At 49.6% G+C, this 21062-nt stretch overlaps 1 protein-coding gene across 1 annotated transcript; it reads left to right on the top strand.

Annotated features, from left to right (window-relative positions):
- Nucleotides 1–1581: 1581 nt before the first annotated feature.
- On the top strand, nt 1582–20148 carry LOC115914267 (calcium/calmodulin-dependent protein kinase type IV-like). Its single transcript, XM_030966696.1, has 12 exons — nt 1582–1836; nt 2227–2355; nt 5626–5704; nt 5966–6028; nt 10602–10684; nt 10766–10838; nt 11911–12001; nt 12095–12169; nt 13118–13193; nt 14673–14799; nt 16370–16522; nt 17595–20148. Exons 1-12 carry the CDS (start codon nt 1820–1822, stop codon nt 18129–18131), a joined length of 1503 nt encoding a protein of 500 aa, XP_030822556.1. The 5' UTR covers nt 1582–1819; the 3' UTR covers nt 18132–20148.
- The last annotated feature ends 914 nt before the right edge of the window (nt 20149–21062 follow it).

The following is a 21062-nucleotide window of genomic DNA, read 5'->3' as shown; positions in this document are numbered from 1 at the left end:
AGGGATTTTCTGCTTCCTTTGCTCTGGGGAACACAACACCCCACGGGCAGCGTGGGTGGCCCCAGACACAGGGACAGCAGCACCCCAACCCTCTCCCCACTCCCACTCTGTTCCTGGCCCCATTCCAGCCTCATTCCTATCCTTTTCCCAGCCCTATCTCCACTCCCACCCCATTCCTGGACCTATTCCATCCCCACTCCCATCCCATCCCTGGCTCCATGCAAACATCATCCACAGTCCCATCCCTGGCCCCAACACATCTTCTCTAATCCTGTGTCCATTCTGATTCTGTTCCTGGCCCCAGTTCTAATCCAAGTCTCACCCTGGCCCTATCCCCATCCCATCCCATCCCATCCCATCCCATCCCATCCCATCCCATCCCATCCCATCCCATCCCATCCCATCCCATCCCATCCCATCCCATCCCATCCCATCCCATCCCATCCCATCCCATTGATCCCATCCCATCCCAACCCCATCCCCACTCCCATCTCATTCTCAGCCCCAGCCCTGCCCTATCTCATCCCATCTCCATTCCCTGCTCCAGGCACCACCCCCAATCCCAATCCCACCCTAAACTCACCCATGCCTGGTCCCCTGATCCCATCTCACCGCCCACCTCCCCTGCTCATCCCCCTCCTCCAGCCGGACCCCACCATTCCCAGTGCCATTCCCACCATTCCCAGTGCCATTCCCAGTGCTGTTCCCACCCTCCCAGTGCCACTCCCAGTGCCATTCCTGCCATTCCCAGTGCCACTCCCAGTGCCATTCCTGCCATTCCCAGTGTCACTCCCAGTGCCATTCCCACAATTCCCAGTGCCATTCTCGCCATTCCCACCCTTCCCAGCCCATGCCCACCGCAGGCCCGTACCTCAATCCCTCTCCAATCCCAATCCCATCCCCGCCCCGTCCCCTCCCACCTCCCCATGTCCCCCCCGCCCCCCCCGTTCCCATCCGGTGGGCGACGGCGTCACCGTGCGGCCGCTCCGGGCAGCGCCCGCGCCCCCCGACACCGGGGGTTCCCGGTTCCGGCTGCTCGGGGGGGGCACAGCGCGGCCCCGGTGCGTGCGGGGCTGCGGGGCGGGGTGGGGGCCGCGGCACCGGGGGGTTCCGGTGCTCCCGGGTGCCCCCGCCGCGGGGCCGGGTCCTGCCGCTGCGCGCGTGGGGTCGGGGCCGCCCGGGCTCCCCGAGAGCCGCGCGGGTCCCGTAGCCCCGGGGGGGCGGCCGGGGGGTGCAGTGGCGGCGCCGGGCCGGGGGGTGGCACGGCCGAGCCAGGCGGGAGCCGCTGATGCTGCCGGGGAGGGTCCCGGTGCTCCGCAGCCCCGGCCCCGCATCCGCACCTTCCGCTCTCCCTGCAGCGCTGCGCTCCCGCTTCCCGGCAGCCCGGCAGCCTCGCATCCCCGCCTCCCGGTGCTGCCCGGTGTCCCGGCATCCCTGCATCCTCCCATCCCGGCATCCTGGCAGCTGCATCCGTGCTGGCCGGCATCCTCCCGTCCCTGCATCCCTCCATCCTCCCGTCCCTGCATCCCTCCATTCCTGAGTCCTCCCGTCCCTGCATCCCTCCATCCTCCCTTCCCTGCATCCCTCCATTCCTGAGTCCTCCCGTCCCTGCATCCCTCCATTCTCTCATCCTCCCATCCCTGCTCCCTCCATATTCCCATCCCCGCATCCTCCCAGCCCCCTGAAGCCCCCCGGAGCAGCTGAGCCGTGACGCCCCGCTTTGGGGAGCACCGGGGGGGCCCGAGGGCGGGTTCAGCACCGGCCCCGCGGGCTCGGGACCCCCCGTGCCCCCCCTCGGCACGGCCGCCCCGCGGCGGGGATGAGGCGGCGCCGCAGGTAATGGTACGTGCCGGGCCACGACCCCACCCCAAAATTACCGGGGGCGTGTGGAGGGGTTGGGGGAGGCTGCAGGAATTGGGGTGCAGTCGTGGGCTCTGCAAAGCCGAGGGGACCCCAGACAGGTGGGAACGGGGTGGGAAAAGGAGGAGGGGGTGGTGGAAAAAGCCGGGAAGGGGGGGAAACATCCCACAGCGGGGGGAATTATCTCGGAAATGGCATCGTACGTGCCGGGTGGGAAGGGGATTTGCGGTTCCGTGGCGCTCGATAATCCCCAGCGCTGGTTTTTCCCGAGCCATCTGGGCGCTCGGGGAAGCGCGGGGGGGATTTGGGTGGGGGGTGAGGCGGGGGGCTGCGCCCATCCATGCCGGGGGCTCCCCTTCGCAGCAGCTGGAGGCAGCTGGCGGTCCCCCAGCCCACCATGCCGTCGTCCAAGAGCGAGAGCGAGTTCTGGATCGATGGATCCCACCGGGAGGCGGCACTGGAAGATTTCTACGTCGTGGGCCCCGAGCTGGGACGGTACCGGGCGGGGAGAGCGAACGGGGAGGGGCTGGGAGGGGCAGGAGCCCCCCGGGGGTGGGAGCGGGTCCTGGATGGGGCAGGGACTGGCCTGGGGATGGAGGGATGTGGGGAGGGGTGAGGGATACAGAGGGGATGGATTTGGGGGAGGTGGAGGGATTTGGGGGTGGATTTGGGGGAATGAGGGGTGAAGGGATGCAGGGAAGGATGCAGGAAGGGAGGGACAGATATGAAGAGGATGGATGGATGGATGGATGGATGGATGTGGGAGGAATGGATGAGACATGGAAGAATGGAGGGATGCAGGAAGGGCCAGATAAGCAGGGCAGAAGGATGGATGTAGAAGGGCTGTGGAAGGATGGGTAAGGGCATGGATGGTGACAGACCCCCCTCTGGTGTGACCTGGCCTTGGCCTGTGCTGTGACGCTGCAGGCAGGGTCTGGCAGAGCTCACTGGGGGTTTGCAGGTTGGCCTGGGGGTCCCTGGGCCTGTGCAGATGGGTGTCCCTCATGTCCATGGCAGTGGGATCGTGGGGACACCCATCTCTCCTCTGAGCACCCCAAAGCTTTGGGGGTGGACAGTGAGGGGGCTGCTGCAAAGGCCAGGCAGTGCCAGGGCCTGAATTCCCAGCTCTGGATTTGGCTTGGAGAGCCCATCTGAGGGCTCCTGGTGTCCTGGTGCCCCTCAGGGGCTGGGAAGGTTGATGATGCCGTTTGTGGGGGCTCTGGGCTGTGCCATGGGGGGAGGCAGCTCTGCCTCGGAGCCCACAGGGGGATTTGGTGGCTCAGGCTGGGCCAGCCCCAGCTGCCTCTGGGTTTCCATCCTCACAGAATCTTGAAAAGCAGCAGTTTTGGTGAAAGCAGGAATTTAAGGGTTTGTATCAAGGTGTGGTCACATCAGCCCAGGGCTTGGGCAGCACCCAGCCTTGCACAGAGAGATGTAGGACAGAAGGGCAGGCCTGGAGCCCCTGGAATCCATCCATCCATCCATCCATCCATCCATCCATCCATCCATCCATCCATCCATCCATCCATCCATCCATCCATCCATCCATCCATCCATCCAGTTTCAGTACCAGACTTAAATCAAACTCACGGCGTGGTGGGATCTGGGTGGGATTTGGGCTGCTGGGAGCCCACTCTCCATGCACAGCTCTCCCTCAGAGCCTCTCCTGGCAAGGCTGGACCCAATTCCAGCCAGGAATCCCCAGGGAGCAGGACAGGGATGGAGAGACGTGGGGACAGCAGGGAGGACCCAGCCCGGGGCCGCTCCCGGCCGCACATTCCAGGTTTTCTCGGCAAATCCCATCGTTCGACATTTTCCAGTTCATCTGGAAAGCAAATGCAATTATCTCCCGTGGCAGGCAAGGCTGATTGGGGATATTTATTTGAGGCCCTGAGCGGCGGCTGCGGGGGCCGGCGGGGCCGAGGCGTGGCGAATTGCGAGCGCTGCCCTAATTGGGGACGCGGGAGGGGCAGCGCCGCGGGCACAGCGGGCACAGGAGCCACCCCGAGCCCTCCTAAACCCCGAGCCGAGCGCTCCTAAACGATCTCGTTAGCGGCGGCAATCGGGCTGCGAATTGGCCGTGCGGAAAAAAAGTGCAGGGAGGGTGAGAGGCGACAGATCCTGGCTGGGATTCAGCTCTGGACAGGGGGTGGAGAGTCCTGCCCCGTGGCCAGCCCAGCTGGGAAATTCCAAGGATAACCCCGTGGCGTTGTTGTGGCGGTCGCAGCAGCAGCGATGCCATTTTGGGGTCAAATTGCAGCTTTTGCCGTTTTTCCTGAGCTGCAGCAGGTGGTGGCCACCCCTCCTGGCTGCAACAATCGGTTTCCAAATCAGTTTTTATGTGTAAACTGAAGTTTCCCGGAGAATGTTTGGCAAAAGGGAGGAAATTTTGGAGCTGGGCGGGGCTGGGGCTCGTGGATCCCGCAGCATCCCGGACTGGTACCCAGCGCTGCCGTTGCCATGGGAACGCCGTTCCCGAGTTCAGCCGGATGAGGGTGATGCAAAATCTGCTCTGGGTTTGGAGACAAATCCCTCATTCAGGAGAGCACCCGGGAGCTGCCTGGGGGGATGTTGGTGAGCTCAGGGGAGGTTTTGGTGTGAAAATCGCTGGTTTTGGGGCTCTCATCTTGCCGGGCACCTCCAGGCACAGCCTGAGCTCCGTCCCAGTTGGCGGCGGAGCCAAAGTGCGGTAAAACGCGGCCGATGGCTCGGGGGCAGGAATTAATCTGCTCCAGGAGCCAGGCAGGGAGAGATGGAATTACAAATGAGCGCCGGAATGGCCGGGAGCGCTGATTTCACCGTCCAGCGCTCGGGAAACGCGATTAACTCGAGCTGAGATCGCCGTGGGCTGCGGGGACGCGGTGGCGGTGGCGGTGTCACCCCAGCGGTGTCACCTGGCGGTGTCGGTGACGGGGATGGGCTGGGATGGAGCCCCGGCAGTGTCGCTGCTGTCGCCGAGAGGCTGCGAGCGGGGACACGGCGGCTCCGTCCCGTCGTGAAAGCCGCTTAAGGATTTAAACCCCCTGTAGGACTCGGGTTTAATTAAAATAGACTTGGAAAAGCCGGGATGGATGCGGGAGGGGGTGCAGGAGGAGGGGGGGGATGTGGGGTGGGGATGAAGGAGAGGGGTACAGGTGGGGAATTCAGGAACTGGGAGATGTGGGGTGGGGATGAAAGGGAGAGGTATAGAAAGGGAATTCAGGAACTGGGGGATGCAGGAGGAAGGGGATATGGGATGAGGATAGGAGGGGATTTCAGGAACTGGGGGATGTGGGGATGAAGGAGAGGGGTACAGGAAGGGAATTCAGGAATTGGGGGATGCAGGAGGAAGAGGATGTTGGGATGAAGGAGAGGGGTACAGGAAGGGAATTCAGGAACTGGGGGATGTGGGAATGAAGGAGAGGGGTACAGGAAGGGAATTCAGGAACTGGGGGATGCAGGAGGAAGAGGATGTTGGGATGAAGGAGAGGGGTACAGGAAGGGAATTCAGGAATGGAAGGATGTGGGGTGGGGATGAAGGGGAGTGGTACAGCAGGGGAATTCAGGAATTGGGGGATGTGGGGATGAAGGGGAGGGGTACAGGAAGGGAATTCGGGAATTGGGAGATGCAGGAGGAGGGAGATCCATGAAAAGCAGGATCCACGAAGAGTGGAATGAATCCACGCCGAGCTCCCAGGGCCTGGCACTGCCAAAGGTGCTGGTGGGGGGCACAGGGGGAGCAGGACCCCCAGCTCTGTGCCAGCCTCACACCCCTCTGCCCTCCAGGGGAGCCACCTCGGTGGTGTTCAGCTGCCAGGAGAAGGGCACAGGGGATCCCTACGCTGCCAAAATCCTGAAGAAAACGGTGAGAGGGGCTGGGGATGGGAAGGGGGGCATCAGGGAGCTGGGGGAGGGTGCTGGTGTCTCTCCTCTCCTGCCCCTTGGCACCAGGATGGGCATAGGGCTGGCAACCGGGCATCACTCCCACAGTCTGGGGGTCCCACATGGACAAAAATGGGATTTGGGGTGGGGGAAGGCTCTGGGATAGACATAAAATGTGCTGGGTGTGATGTGGGGAGGCAGAGGCAGGCCTGGCAGCGCAGGTGACACAAACTCTTCTTCCCAGATCGACAAAAAGATCGTGAGGACGGAGATCGGGGTCCTGCTGCGCCTCTCGCACCCCAACATCGTGAGTAGGACCCTGGGGACACAGCTGCCACCTCCCTTTGGCTGCTGGGGGTGGCTTTGCCCTTAGCTCAGCCTGGTGCAGAGGGAAAGGCTGGAATGTCCTTGTCCTCATCTTGTCTTGGTGTAGAACGAAGGCGTCACCCCATGGAAAACCCTCCCTGCCTCACTCACAGCATCCAGGTGATGCCCCTCTCTCTGCCCCATGAAATTCCTGCTCCTTGCAGCTCCTTTGAGCTCCCAGCTCTGATATCCAAGGCAGAGGACCTCCCCCTGTCCTCCCCCTTCCCACGCCCTGGCTTGAGATTTCCACCAGGCAGGCAATTTCCATCGAGGAGATCAAATGAATCCCACGGAAAATTGCCTGGCTGGAATGAAGAGGAGATAAAAGGGAGGCCAGGCCTGCAGGGTTGGGGCTGTGTCCTGCACACTCAGCACTCCAGGGATAACAGGAGCAGGGTTGGAGCTGATCTAATCCAGCCAGGGCCAGCAGAGCCCCTCTGGAATGCCAGGGGCCTCCCAAAAAAGTCTCATTCCCGACTGCATGGTTCCACCGGGAAATTGCAAAAGGATCTTGGAGAACACCTGAGTCAAGGGAATGACACAGAAAAAGCCACCTGGGAGTTGCTGTGGGGCTGAGGTTTGGGACAGGCCCTGCTCCTGTTGGGATTGTGGTCAGGACATCGTTGGGACATCACTGGGACATCGTTGGGACATCACTGGGACATCGTTGGGACATTGTCAGGACCTAACAGGGACATCACTGGGACATTGTCTTGCCAGTGTCTGCAGCATCCCTCAAACCCTGGGCACGGCTGCTCCCAGCCCATCCTCGGAGTTTTGCACTCTTGAGAAACCCAAAACCTTCACACCAAGAGATGAAGCCAAGAGAAATCCCAAACATCCCAAAACCAAAGATAACGAGGACAAAGCACTGCGGACAGGTTGTCTCTAAACCTCTCAGCCAGCTCAGCGTGGGCTCATTTTGGGGTATTTCAATAGTTTTGGGGCTATTTGGTGCTTCAGCTTCTTCCATGGAGACATTTCCCCCATCCCAGGACATCTGGGCAGACACAGGGATGAGCCAGGATGGGAATCACACCCTTGGAGCAGCTCAGGTGGATGGGAAGAGGCTTCTCTCAGGAACACCACAGAAAATCCACATTTCACCCTCCCATCTCCTCAGAGCCACAGAGGAGGATCCAGCCCCGAGGTTTCCATGGGGTTCTGCTCATCCCCAAGTTCAAGTGATGTTTGAAGAGGAGCTGCTCTGCTCCATTATTGACAGCCAGCTCGGTGTGGGCCCGTTTTGGGGTGTTTCAGTGTTTTTGGAACAATTTGGTGCTTCGAATGGAGACATTTCCCCCATCCCAGGACATCTGGGCAGACACAGGGATGAGCCAGGATGGGAATCACATTCTTGGAGCAGCCCAGGTGGATGGGAAGAGGCTCCTCTCTGATGTGTTATCAGGAACACCGCAGAAAATCCAATTTTCACCCTCCCCTCTCCTCAGAGCCACAGAGGAGGATCCATCCCGTTGGAATATTTAAATCCCCGAGGTTTGCATGGGGTTCTGCTCATCCCCAGGTTCAAGTGGTGTTTGAAGAGGAGCTGCTCTGCTCCATTATTGCCGCTATCGTGCAGCACCGACCTCGGCAGAGGCTGATAATAGGATTGTAAACTTTTGAAGTTAATAGGAAAATTATAGTGCTCTGTGTATTATTATAATGCAATAAGCTGCCACATAGTGTCTCTCACCCCGCAGGGGATCAAGGCTTGTCACCCAGCCTGGGAAGGGAATGATTAAAGCCCCATGAAATTCGCAGTGTCACAAAAGTCTTAAGAAGCATGAAATTCTTGGGTTTCCATTAAAAAAAAAGTGGGGAAAAAAAAAAAAAGGAAAAAAATTGCATTTGGACGTCGCTTTAAGAGAGAATTGTTAATTCCAGATGGGCTGTGGAGGCACAAAGGGCTCGTGTGGGAGCCGAATCACAAAAAGTCAGGAGGAAAACAAGGGTTTGGTGCCTCTTCTGCTGCAGGACATTTCCAGAGCCTTGATCCCAGAGTGGCTGTGACACCACAGGGTGTGTCTGGCTCTCCCTCATCCCCTCCCAGGTGTCCAGGAGCAGGATCCATCCCAGGTGTGCAGGATCAGGATCCATCCCATCCCAGGTGTTCAGGATCCATCCCAGGTGTGCAGGATCCACCCCAGGTGTGCAGGATCCGTCCCAGGTGTTCAGGATCAGGATCCATCCCAGGTGTGCAGGATCAGGATCCATCCCAGGTGTTCAGGATCCACCCCAGGTGTGCAGGATCAGGATTCATCCCATCCCAGGTGTGCAGGATCCATCAGGATCCATCCCATCCCAGGTGTTCAGGATCCATCCCAGGTATGCAGGATCAGGATCCACCCCAGGTGTGCAGGATCCATCCCAGGTGTGCAGGATCCACCCCAGGTGTTCAGGATCAGGATCCATCCCAGGTGTTCAGGATCCACCCCAGGTGTGCAGGATCCATCCCAGGTGTGCCGGATCCATTCCAGGTGTGCAAGATCAGGATCCATCCCAGGTATGCAGGATCAGGATCCACCCCAGGTGTGCAGGATCCATCCCAGGTGTGCAGGATCCACCCCAGGTGTGCAGGATCAGGATCCATCCCAGGTGTTCAGGATCCATCCCATCCCAGGTGTTCAGGATCAGGATCCATCCCAGGTGTGCAGGATCCATCCCCAGGTGTGCAGGATCAGGATCCATCCCAGGTGTTCAGGATCCGGATCCATCCCAGGTGTTCAGGATCCATCCCAGGTGTGCAGGATCCACCCCAGGTGTGCAGGATCAGGATCCATCCCATGGGATGCAGCTGGAGTTGCTCCCACTCCACAGGACCCCGAGGTGCCCGTGGAGCTGCAAAATTCCAAAGCTCTCAAGGAGCTCCTCCTCTGCCAAGCAAGCTCAGAGATGTGAAGAGGATCAGGGCTCTGCACATTCCCAGATTCATCTTTAATCCGTGCTAAGGGAGTGGGGCTGCTGCGAAAAGTTAAAGAAAATCCAGGGGAAAACAAACCAAGAGTGGGGGAAAGCCAAACAAACAGAGGAAGGAAATGTTTGCACTGAATTAACCCTTTCCACCCTCCCTGGTGGTCAAAGTCTCCTCCCAGCACAGCATTCCTGCATTGTCACTGTCACATTTTCTGGAAAAATCCCTTCCCCAGGATTTCTCCTTCTGGGAAGTTGAGAAGCCTCAGGAAAAAAATTAAAACAAAAATTATCTGATTTGCTTCTCCTGTGTTTTGCTGCTTTGGAATGTGGTTTGGAGATTGTTTATCCAACATGTGGATTGTTTCTATTGAATGACAATCACAGCCAGCTGTGTGGGACAAGAGTCGCAGGTTTTTCATTAGTATCTGGTTAAGCCTTCTGTAAGTATCCTTCCTCTGTTCTTTAGAATAGTTTTAGTATAGCATTTTTAAATAGAATATAATACCATAAAATAATAAATTAGCTGTCTAAGGACATGGAGTCAAATTCATCATTTCCTCCCCTCAATGGGGACCCCAGAAAATACCACACTGCATCACATATCCTGCATTCCACATCCCTAAATCCCTCCTGTCACCCTTCCCTTCCCTTTTTTTTTTTTTCTATCTTTTCTTTTTTCTTGTCCCTTACTTTATTTTTATTTATTAATTTATCCAGTTTTATTTATTTCCTACATATGGGCATGATTTCTTTTAGGATTTCATTTTTGTCTGTTTATTTATTAATTACAATATTTATTTATAACATTGTGATTGTTTCTTTTATGATCTCATTTTTATCCACTTTCTTGTTTATTTTATTTATTTTATTTATTTCCTCCATATGGGTATGATTTCTTTTATGATTTCATTTTTATCCCTTTATTTATTAATTACTTTGTTTATTTATAACATTGTGATTGTTTCTTTCATGATCTCATTTTTATCCAATTTCCAGTTTTATTTATTTATTTTATTTTATTTATTTATTAATTTATTTCCTCCATACGGGTATGATTTCTTTTCTAATTTCATATTTATACATTTATTTATTAATTACTTTGTTTATTTATAACATTGTGATTGTTTCTTTCATGATCTCATTTTTATCCATTTTCCAGTTTTATTTATTTATTTTATTTTATTTATTTATTAATTTATTTCCTCCATTTTTATTTCCAGTTTATTTATTTTTTTTTTTTTATTTATAATTTTTCCTCCATACGGGTATGATTTCTTTTATGATTTCATTTTTTAATCCCTTTATTTATTAATGACTTTATGTATTTATAACATTGTGGTTGTTTATTTTATTATTTCATTTTCATCCATTTTCCAGATCAATTTCGTTTATGATTTCATATTTATCCCATTATTTATTAATTACTTTATGTATTTATAACATTGTGGTTATTTATTTTATTATTTCATTTTCATCCATTTTCCAGATCAATTTCTTTTATGATTTCATATTTATCCCTTCATTTATTAATTACTTTATTTCTTTATAACACTGTGGCTATTTATTTTTTTCATGATCACATTTTAATCCATTTCCAGATCAAGCTGAAGGAGATTTTCGAGACGCCCTCGGAGATCGCGCTGGTGCTGGAGCTGGTCACGGGGGGAGAACTCTTTGACAGGTAAGGATCAGCTCCAGGAGGATGGATCCAGGGAGGAGGAGGAGGAGGATGGAGGGGGCTGAAGGCTCCTCGTGCCCACAGGATCGTGGAGAGGGGGTTCTACAGCGAGCGGGATGCGGCGCACGTGGTCAAGCAGATCCTGGAGGCTGTTTCGGTAACGGGGCCCTGGGGGCGGCACTGGGGGGGCTGCAGCCAAATATCCCTGGGGAGAAGGGCCTGGAGCTGAACTGATCCCAAATATCCCTGGGGAGAAGGGCCTGGAGCTGTCCCCATCCCAAATATCCCTGAGGAGAAGGGCCTGGAGCTGAACTGATCCCAAATATCCCTGGGGAGAAGGGCCTGGAGCTGCACTGATCCCAAATATCCCTGGGGAGAAGGGCCTGGAGCTGCACTGATCCCAAATAACCCTGAGAAGTGCCTGGAGGTGCCCTCATCCCAAATATCACTGGGGAGAAGGGCCTGGAGCTGCACTGATCCCAAATATCCCTGAGAAATGCCTGCAGCTGCCCCCATCCCAAATATCCCTGGGGAGAAGGGCCTGGAGATGTCCCCATCCCAAATATCCCTGGGGAGGGGCACGCAGAGCTGCACTGATCCCAAATAACCCAGAGGAGAAGTGCCTGGAGCTGAACTGATCCCAAATATCTCTGAGGAGAAGGGCCTGGAGCTGCACTGATCCCAAATAACCCTGAGAAGTGCCTGGAGGTGCCCTCATCCCAAATATCCCTGAGGAGAAGGGCCTGGAGCTGCACTGATCCCAAATATCCCTGAGGAGAGACACCCAGATCTTCCCCCATCCCAAATATCCCTGGGGAGAGGCACCTGGACCTCCCCTGATCCCAAATATCCCTGAGGAGAAGCACCCAGAGCTGCACTGATCCCAAATATCCCTGGGGAGAGTCACCCAGAGCTGCCCCATCCTAAACACCTCCTTTCTCCCCTTGCCCTTGGCCCGGCACCACTGGGAGAAGACAGATCTGCTCTGAGGGGGGATGAAGAGGAGGGAGGAGGAAGGTCAGGGCTGCTCTGCATCCCAGAGTTTCCATGGCAACAGGAGGGTTTGAAAACCAGCAACTCCTGACTGGAAACGGATCCTCCACAGTGGTGGCAGTTCCTGAGCTGGTCTCGAGTTTGTGACGGGTCCCCAATCGCTGCTGCCACCTCCCAAATTCTGTCTGAGGCCGTTCCTTTCCTTTTCACACCCCACTTTTCCTTTTTTTTTGCAGTATTTGCACGAGAATGGGGTCGTGCACCGGGACCTGAAGCCGGAGAACCTGCTCTATGCAGACCTGTCCCCCGATGCACCCCTCAAAATCGGTGGGTTGGGGGACCTGGCCAGGGGTCCTGGCATGAGAGGGGGTCCCAGTGCCCCTCCCTGATGGCACTGCCACTCCCTTGTGTCCCTGCAAGGTGACTTTGGGCTCTCCAAGATCGTGGATGAACAGGACACCATGAAAACCGTGTGTGGGACACCGGGGTACTGCGGTGAGAGGGGAGGGGGGACAGGAAAATTGGGGTGGGAGAGAGAGAGGGACATTGTGGGGAGAGGAAAATTGGGTTGGGAAGAGGGAGAGACATTTTGGGGACAGGAAAATTGGGGTGGGAGAGAGAGAGGGACATTTTGGGGAGAGGAAAATTGGGGTGGGAAAGAGGGAGAGACATTTTGGGGAGAGGAAAATTGGGGTGGGAGAGAAGGAAGGACATTCTGGGAGATGAAAATTGGGGTAGGAGAGAGGGAGGGACATTGTGGGGAGAGAGGGACGTTTTGGGGACAGGAAAATTGGGGTGGGAGAAAGGGAGGGACATTGTGGGGAGAGGAAAATTGGGGTGGGAGGGAGAGAGGGACATTCTGGGAGAGGAAAATTGGGGTGGGAGGGAAGGACATTGTGGGGAGAGGAAAATTCATGTGGGAAAGAGGGGAGACATTTTGGGGAGAGGAAAATTGGGGTGGGAGAGAAGGAGGGACATCATTCTGGGAGAGGGAAATTGGGGTGGGAGAGAGAGAGGGACATTGTGGGGACAGGAAAATTGGGGTGGGAGAGAAGGAGGGACATTCTGGGAGAGGGAAATTGGGGTGGGAGGGACATTCCAGGGGGTTTTTCCTCCCTAAGGCCGGGCACAGCTCGGCGCAGGAATAGCTGGGGCCGTGCCACATTTGGCTGGCACAGAGCCACATTTATCGCTTTTCCTCCACATTTATCCCTTTTCCTCCACATTTATCCCCTTTCCTCCTCCTTTATCCCCTTTCCTCCCCATTTATCCAGTTTTCTCCCCATTTATCCCCCTTTCCTCTTTCTTTATCCCCTTTTCTCCCATTTATCCCCTTTTTCTCCACATTTATCCCTTTTCTCCACACCTGTTGGTGCCCAGCAGAGTTTTCTCCACTGGGATCCCCCGCCATGGGTGTGTTTGACCCCCAAATTTCCCTTCCAGCCCCCGAAATCCTGCACGGGTGTCCCTATGGACCAGAGGTGGACATGTGGAGCGTGGGGGTCATCACCTACATCCTGTGAGTGTCACAGCCAGGGGACACAGCAAGGGGGGGCTTTGTCCCCTCTGTCCCTGCTGGGGGGGGGGTGTTGAATTTGTCCCCAGGATGGAGGAAGAAATGAATGAATTTGACTCTGTGTTTTTAGAAGGCATACAATATAATATAATATAATATAATATAATATAATATAATATAATATAATATAATATAATATAATATAATATAATATAATATAATATAATATAATATAATATAACATAATATAATATAACATAATATAACATAATATAATATAATATAATATATTATAACATAATATAGTATAACATAATATAATATAACATAATATAATATAATATATTATAACATAATATAGTATAACATAATATAATATAACATAACATAATATAACATAATATAACATAATATAACATAATATAATATAATATAATATAATATAATATAATATAATATAATATAATATAATATAATATAATATAATATAATATAATATATAATATAATGGTACATACAATATTATATTATAAACATATATTATATCATATATATTATATCATATAATATCATTATAACATTATAATTAATTATAATATTGTTATGATTAAATGAGAATAAATTAAAACTTAATCTTAATTATAAACTTAATGAATCTTATAATAATTTAATTCTATAAATTAAATTATTATAAATTATATATTAATAAAATTTTAATAAGTTATAATTATAATAAAATTATTATAAGAATTGAATAATCTATTATAGTATATATAATATAAATACATATTATGGTATATACAATATTATATTATGAACGTATATATTACATTATATTATATTATATTATATTATATTATATTATATTATATTATATTACATTACATTACATTACATTACATTACATTACATTACATTACATTACATTATATTATATTATATTATATTATATTATATTATATTATATTATATTATATTATATTATATTATATTATATTATATTATATTATATTATATTATATTATATTATATTATATTATATTATATTATATTGTATTATATTGCATTACATTATATTATATTATATTGCATTACATTATATTACATTACATTTACTATACTAAAACCATACTAAAAATAGAGAAAGGATACAGACCGAAGGCTACAAAGAACGATAATGAAAACTTGTGACTCTCTCTCCAGAGTCCCAAACACAGCTGGCTGTGATTGGTCATTAAGTAAAAACAATTCACACAAAACCAATCAAACAATGACTAATTGGTAAATAATCTCCAGACCACATTCCAGAGCAGCAAAACACAGGAGAAGCAAATCAGCAAATTATTGTTTTCATTTTTCTCTGAGGCTTCTCAGCTTCCCAGGAGATGCAATCCTGGGGAAGGGATTTCTCAGAGGATGTGACAGCGGCAGTGGGGGGTGGCAGGGTTGGTGGCACCGTGTCCCACGGCTCTGTCCCCCCAGGCTCTGTGGCTTCGAGCCCTTCTTCGACCCGCGGGGGGATCAGTACATGTACGGCCGCATCCTCACCTGCGACTACGAGTTCGTGTCCCCCTGGTGGGACGAGGTGTCCCCAAACGCCAAGGATTTGGTGAGAGAGGCACTGCTGGGCTTCGGAAACTGTAACATTTTTTATTTTATTTTATACTTTATTTTATACTTTATTTTATTCTAATTTATTTTTATCTTACTTATTTTATTTTATGTCACTTTATTTTATCTTACTTTCTCTTCTCTTCTCTTCTCTTCTCTTCTCTTCTCTTCTCTTCTCTTCTCTTCTCTTCTCTTCTCTTCTCTTCTCTTCTCTTCTCTTCTCTTCTCTTCTCTTCTCTTCTCTTCCCTTCTCTTCTCTTCCCTTCTCTTCCCTTCTCTTCCCTTCCCTTCCCTTCCCTTCCCTTCCCTTCCCTTCCCTTCCCTTCCCTTCCCTTCCCTTCCCTTCCCTTCCCTTCCCTTCCCTTCCCTTCCCTTCCTTCCCTTCCCTTCCCTTCCCTTCCCTTCCCTTCCCTTCCCTTCCCTTCCCTTCCCTTCCCTTCCCTTCCTTTCTTCCCTTTTCTTTTCCCTTACTTTATTTTTATTTATTAATTTATTCGGTTTTATTTATTTCCTCCACGTGTTTATGATTTCTTCAATGATTTCGTTTTAATCCCTTTATTTATTAATTACTATGTTTCTCTACAGCATTGTGATGGTTTCTTTTATGATTTGATTTCTATAAATTTATTTATTAATTTCTTTAATTCTATTTATTTATCTATCACATTTATTTACTTATTTATGGATTTATGTTTCTGAATTTATGACAAATTTTCATTCATTTATTACAAATTTTCATTTATTTATTCATCACTACTTTCATTATTGGTTTCACTTATTTTATGATTTTATTTTTATTGATTTATTGCATCTATTTATTTCTTTTCATTTATTAACCACATATATTTATATTTCTTGCATTTCATTATGTTATTTTCATGTATTTACTACATATATTTATCTAATTAAATTTGTTTCCCACACATTTCTATTATTTATTTTTTCACGTGAATTCATTCTTTATTTATTATGATGCCCTCTTGCTTTTTAAAATTTCTTTTATTTATTCCTTATGCTATATGATTGATTTTATGATTAATTTATTTAATTTATTATTTTGATTAAAATTATTAATTTATTGTTGATTTTATGATTAATTGTATTTCTTTCTATTGCTATTTTCTATTTCTTTCTTTCTTTCTTTCTTTCTTTCTTTCTTTCTTTCTTTCTTTCTTTCTTTCTTTCTTTCTTTCTTTCTTTCTTTCTTTCTTTCTATTTTTATTATTGATTTTTTGATTAACTTTATTTCTTTCTATTTCTATTTTCTATTTCTTTCTCTTTTATTTCTTATCTATTTCTTTTTATTTATTTCTTTATTTATTCCTTGTTTTTATGATTGATTTTATGATTAATTTTATTTCTTCCTATTTAATTTCTTATTTATTTCTTTTTCTTTCTTTCTTCCTTATTTTTATTATTGATTTTATGATTATTATTATGATCATATTTATTATTTATTATGATTAATTTATGATTTATTTGATTTTATTATTTATATATTATCTATTCATTATAATCTTCCTTATTTACTATGAAATAACAAAAATTAGCGATTTTGCTGCTTTCAGGTCAGGAAATTGATCGTTTTGGATCCCCAGAAGAGGCTGACGGTTCACCAGGCCCTGCAGCACCCCTGGGTCACTGGAAAAGCAGCAAAATTCGCTCACATGGACAGCACGCAGAGGAAACTGCAGGAATTCAACGCCAGGAGGAAGCTGAAGGTGAGGAGGGGACACCTGGGGACGTGTGACAGCACAGGGAGGGGACACCTGAAAGGGAAGTTTATTTTCCGCCTCTAACATTTAATAGATTTCTAAAAGCAGCAGTGGATTTTAAAAAGTGCCACCTCTCCAGTGACACTAAACAAACCAACAGCCCGTCAAATTTCTCTTCTTCCATAAAAGAACGCAAAACGATGAGTTGTTTGTAAAAAGTGCGTGGAAAAGTTTGTTACGAAAATGTGAACATCAAAAAACTTAGAAAACCTTAAAAAAATCAAAGTGACAGAGAACTGTCCCCATCCATGGCCTGGAAGGGCAGCACCCTCCTGGATCCCAAGGGACAGTTTGGAGTGGTGCCAAGGGATTTTTGGGATGCATTTTAGGGAAAGGTTCCTTCCCCAAGGGTGCAGGGCACTGAATTCCCTAAATCCCAGCCCCGAAGCTGCCAGAGCTGCAGGAGGTTGGGCTGGGATTGTCGGGATGGGATTTTTGGGATGGATTTTAGGGAAAGGTTCCTCCCCCCGACGGTGCTGGGCACTGAATTCCCTCAATCCCAGGCCGCCAGAGATCCAGGAGATTGGGGTGGGATTGTGGAGATGGGATTGTTGGGGTGGGATTGGGATTGTTGGGGTGGGATTGTGGGGGTGGTGGAATTTTGGGGGTGGGATTGTGGGGGGTGGGATGGTTGGGGCAGGATTGTGGAGATGGGATTGTTGGGGTGGGATTGGGATTGTGGAGATGGGATTGTGGGGGTGGTGGAATTTTTGGGATGGGATTGTGGGGCGGGATTGTTGGGGCAGGATTGTTGGGGATGGGATTTTTGGGATGGGATTGTGGGGGCAGGATTTTTGGGATGGGGTTGTTAGGGTGGCATTGTGGGGTGGGATTGTTGGGCTGGGATTGTGGGGTGCGATTGTGGGGCTGGGATTGTGGGGTGGGATTGTGGGGCTGGGATTGTGGGGTGGGATTTTTGGGGTGGGATTGTCAGGGCATCTTGAGCCAGGCCAGGATTTGGGCTGGGTGATCCCCTCGGATCATTCCACCATTCCCTGATTCTCTGCCCCTCTCCCAGGCTGCCATGAAGGCCGTGGTGGCCTCCAGCCGCTTGGGCAACCACGGCCACCACGACTGCTCCCGCAGCGGCCGCGGCCAGGGGGGACCCCGGTGCCTGGCCCAGCCTGCGGGGAACGGCGGCCCCGGCGCTGGCACGGAGCTCAGAACGTTCCAGAGTGACCACCCTGCCACGTTCCAGAGTGACCACCCCGCCATGTTCCAGAGTGACCACCCTGATGTGGCCTCTGTGGCCACATTCCAGAGTGACCACCCCAACATGATCCAGAGTGACCACTCTGCCACATTCCAGAGTGACCACACTGCTGAGGGCCCGGCGGCCACGTTCCAGAGTGACAACCCCACCATGTTCCAGAGTGACCACCCCGCAGTGGCCCCAGTGGCCACATTCCAGAGTGACCACCCCACCAAAGGCCCGGTGGCCAAGTTCCAGAGTGACCACCCCACCATGGTCCAGAGTGACCACTTTGCTGTGGGCCCAGAGGCCGTGTTCCAGAGTGACCACCCCAGCGTGGGCCCGGTGGCCACGTTCCAGTGACAATCCCGCCACATTCCAGAGTGACCGCCCCGATGTGGGCCCGGTGGCCGCATTCCAGAGTGACCACCCCACCATGTTCCAGAGTGACCACCCAGCCCCGGTGGCCGTGCCAGGGCCTGCCTGTGACAGTTAATGGGCCCACAGTGGTGACACCACCGAGCCTTGGCTGCTGCTCTGGGCCCTGGGACATCCTCGTGTCCTGTCCTGCCAGCTCCCCTCGCTGTCCCTGTGTCTGTCCCCGCCAGCTGAGGGGACACAGCGGTGACTTTTCTTCCCACTCTGGGCCGCTGTGGTTTGGGAAGATCCCAAAAAACGAGGCAGAACCAGGATTTCTCCCACTTTTCCCTGCAAAGGCAGTGAGTTGTCTTTAAGGGGTTCCTATAAATAATCCTAAAAGTTTTTTTTTTATTTTATTTTTCTGCCGTAGCTGTGACATGTCCAGCGCTGCCACCAGCCCAGCTGTGGGACTGTTGCTGTGTTAGGAGAGGTTTTAGGAGCCTTTGACCCCAAATATTCAACCCTCTCTGGAGAACAGCTCATTCCAGTGCTTCCCTTGTCATTCCCAAGCCCTGGATTGTGTTTTTTTGGGTGTGTTCCTCACCTTCAGCCTTGCTGTGGATCCCTCCTGGTGGTGATGGGGTCTGGGAATGCTGGTCCAGCCTCCCCTTGGCATTCCAGGTCAGGATTGACACAATTCCAACACAAGAATTTGAATATTGTGAGATTTTTCCATGTAACTGCTGTTCCCTGAGGGAGGTCAGTGAGTTTATACTTTTTTAAATTAAAGCAGCAGACAAACTTCTTGAAAATGAATTTTTTTTTAAAGGCAGGAAAAAGAATAACCATTTACAGATTTTAATAGAGAGCAAGTCAGCAAAAGCCATATTCCATGTGGGAATTGCAGGTTGAGCCCTAAGGCAGCAACCATCACCTGCACCCCCACATTTTGGGCTTAGAATGGTGTGTTCAGGGTAAAAATCCCACCAAATTTGTACAGGAGGTTCACTCCCCCAGGATGGGGGTGCAGAATTGAGCAGCTGGGATGGGAAGGTCAAAAAAACCCCAAAATTGGATGTTTTGCCAAAGGTGATGCAGCAGTGACGGACCTGAGGGTGACAGAGCAGGGACAGGAGGTTGAGGTCAGAGCAGGGGAAGGAAAATTGGATTTGGGGTTTTTCTCCAGCATGAACAGAAATCAAAATAGCTCTGAGTGAGGATCCACCCTGGAGCTCAGTGGGGTTTGGGGAGCCAAAGACAGCAGAGAAATGGGCTGTTCAAGAGGGGCTTTGATCGGGAAAAAAAATCACGGCTTGGCCAGAGCTGCACTTTTTGAACTTGAGCTGATCTTTTGTGGGGAAGCAGCTGTGTAGAGAGGTGTCCCAGGGTGAAACGAGGCCCCTGATCCCATGGGACTCTGCAGCACAGGGAAATCCCCCCTTGTCTTTGCATTTTTGGCAGGAGTTTTTCCCCTCTCCTTTTTGAAGCCCTGAGGGCTGAGCCTTGCAGGGCGCTCAGCTCCAGCTCTGTGTTGTGTCTCTGTGGGACCTGAACCTGCCTTGTTGTTCCCCAAGCCAGGTTTTAAAGACTATTTTCTATCCTTTGACATGAAATGCTGATTAAAGCCCCTCCCAGGGCCAGGCTGGCACCCCCAGAGCCCGCAGAGCAGGGAAGAGGCTGAGCAACAACTGCAGGATTCCCAATAAAATGGGAATTACACTGAACAAATCAATTACAGAATATCTCCAGCAGTGGAAGGCAGCGGGATGAAGGAGGGGGCCTGCAAACCAAACCAGAACTGGAGTTTATCTCTTATTATTATCATTCCACAGGTATCTGTATTTAAAGAGAGGAAAAATGCACTGCTGGTGGGGAGTGTTTCCCGGTGGGGAGGAGCATTTTGGTCTGTTTGCTGTTTGCAGAGTGTGTTTGAGTGAGTGCTGCAGTGTGGTGGTGACAGCTCTGCCAGCCAGGTGTTGATGAGCAAGTAGAGACAGCAAATAAAACATCCAACCTCTAAGCGTGGGCTCTGTGTTCACTGTTTTCCTTAAAAACCTAAAGATTTGGGATGGAACGGGTCGGTGCTCTGAGCTGGTAAGGAATTGAGGTTTTTAAGAAGTTGTTAGTTAAACCAGTTTGTGAAAAGTGCATGTTATATGGCTCTAGGCAAGAATTTTGTTGTATTGATTAGTAGTGCTGCATTAACATTTTTATAGCGGGGTAAATGGAGTTTTGTAGTTAAAATGTAATTTTTGTAGTTAAAGTAGGAACTATGTATGTGGGATATTTTTTAAAGGAAGGAATGAGGTACATGGACTGAGATAGCAGCCACAGGACACCTCAGAATTTCAGAGAAAAAGAATTTATTGCCCCATTATCAGAAGAAATGAATTTCTTCCTGCCTTGCTCAGCCCTGAAGACACCTCAGGATTCAGAGGAAGAAGTTGACACTGACCAGAGCATCTTGTGTTTGAATGGAATTCACGCATCATGTATGAGGTGTATGAATATGCAACAGGTTATTGTTTTTAAGGGTTAATCCTCTGTTAACTGTGTCCTTTTTTGGGCTTATTTTGCCCAGAAAGAGGTACCCAGACATCCATAACTCTTTGTTCTTATTGTCTCATATTGTCCTAATCCAAATTGTCCAAATAATTATTACTCTAATTATATTGCTATTTTTATAACCATTTTATTATCATTAAACTTTTAAAATTTTAAAAACAAAGTGATTGGCTGCTATCTGCTGCGAGTACCTCATTCCATTCTTTAAAAAACTATCCCACATACATCGTTACATTATGTTATAACCTAAACTGTATTTAACACGCTACTTAAATAATTAATACAGAGTAATTTAATACATAAATTAATACAGCATAACCCTAACATAACACATATAATATTCATTTTAATATTTGCCAAAAACCAATC

Source organism: Camarhynchus parvulus, chromosome 28 (genome assembly GCF_901933205.1).
Source record: "Camarhynchus parvulus chromosome 28, STF_HiC, whole genome shotgun sequence".
Taxonomy (NCBI): domain Eukaryota; kingdom Metazoa; phylum Chordata; class Aves; order Passeriformes; family Thraupidae; genus Camarhynchus; species Camarhynchus parvulus.
This window is presented reverse-complemented; position numbering and strand designations above follow the sequence as displayed.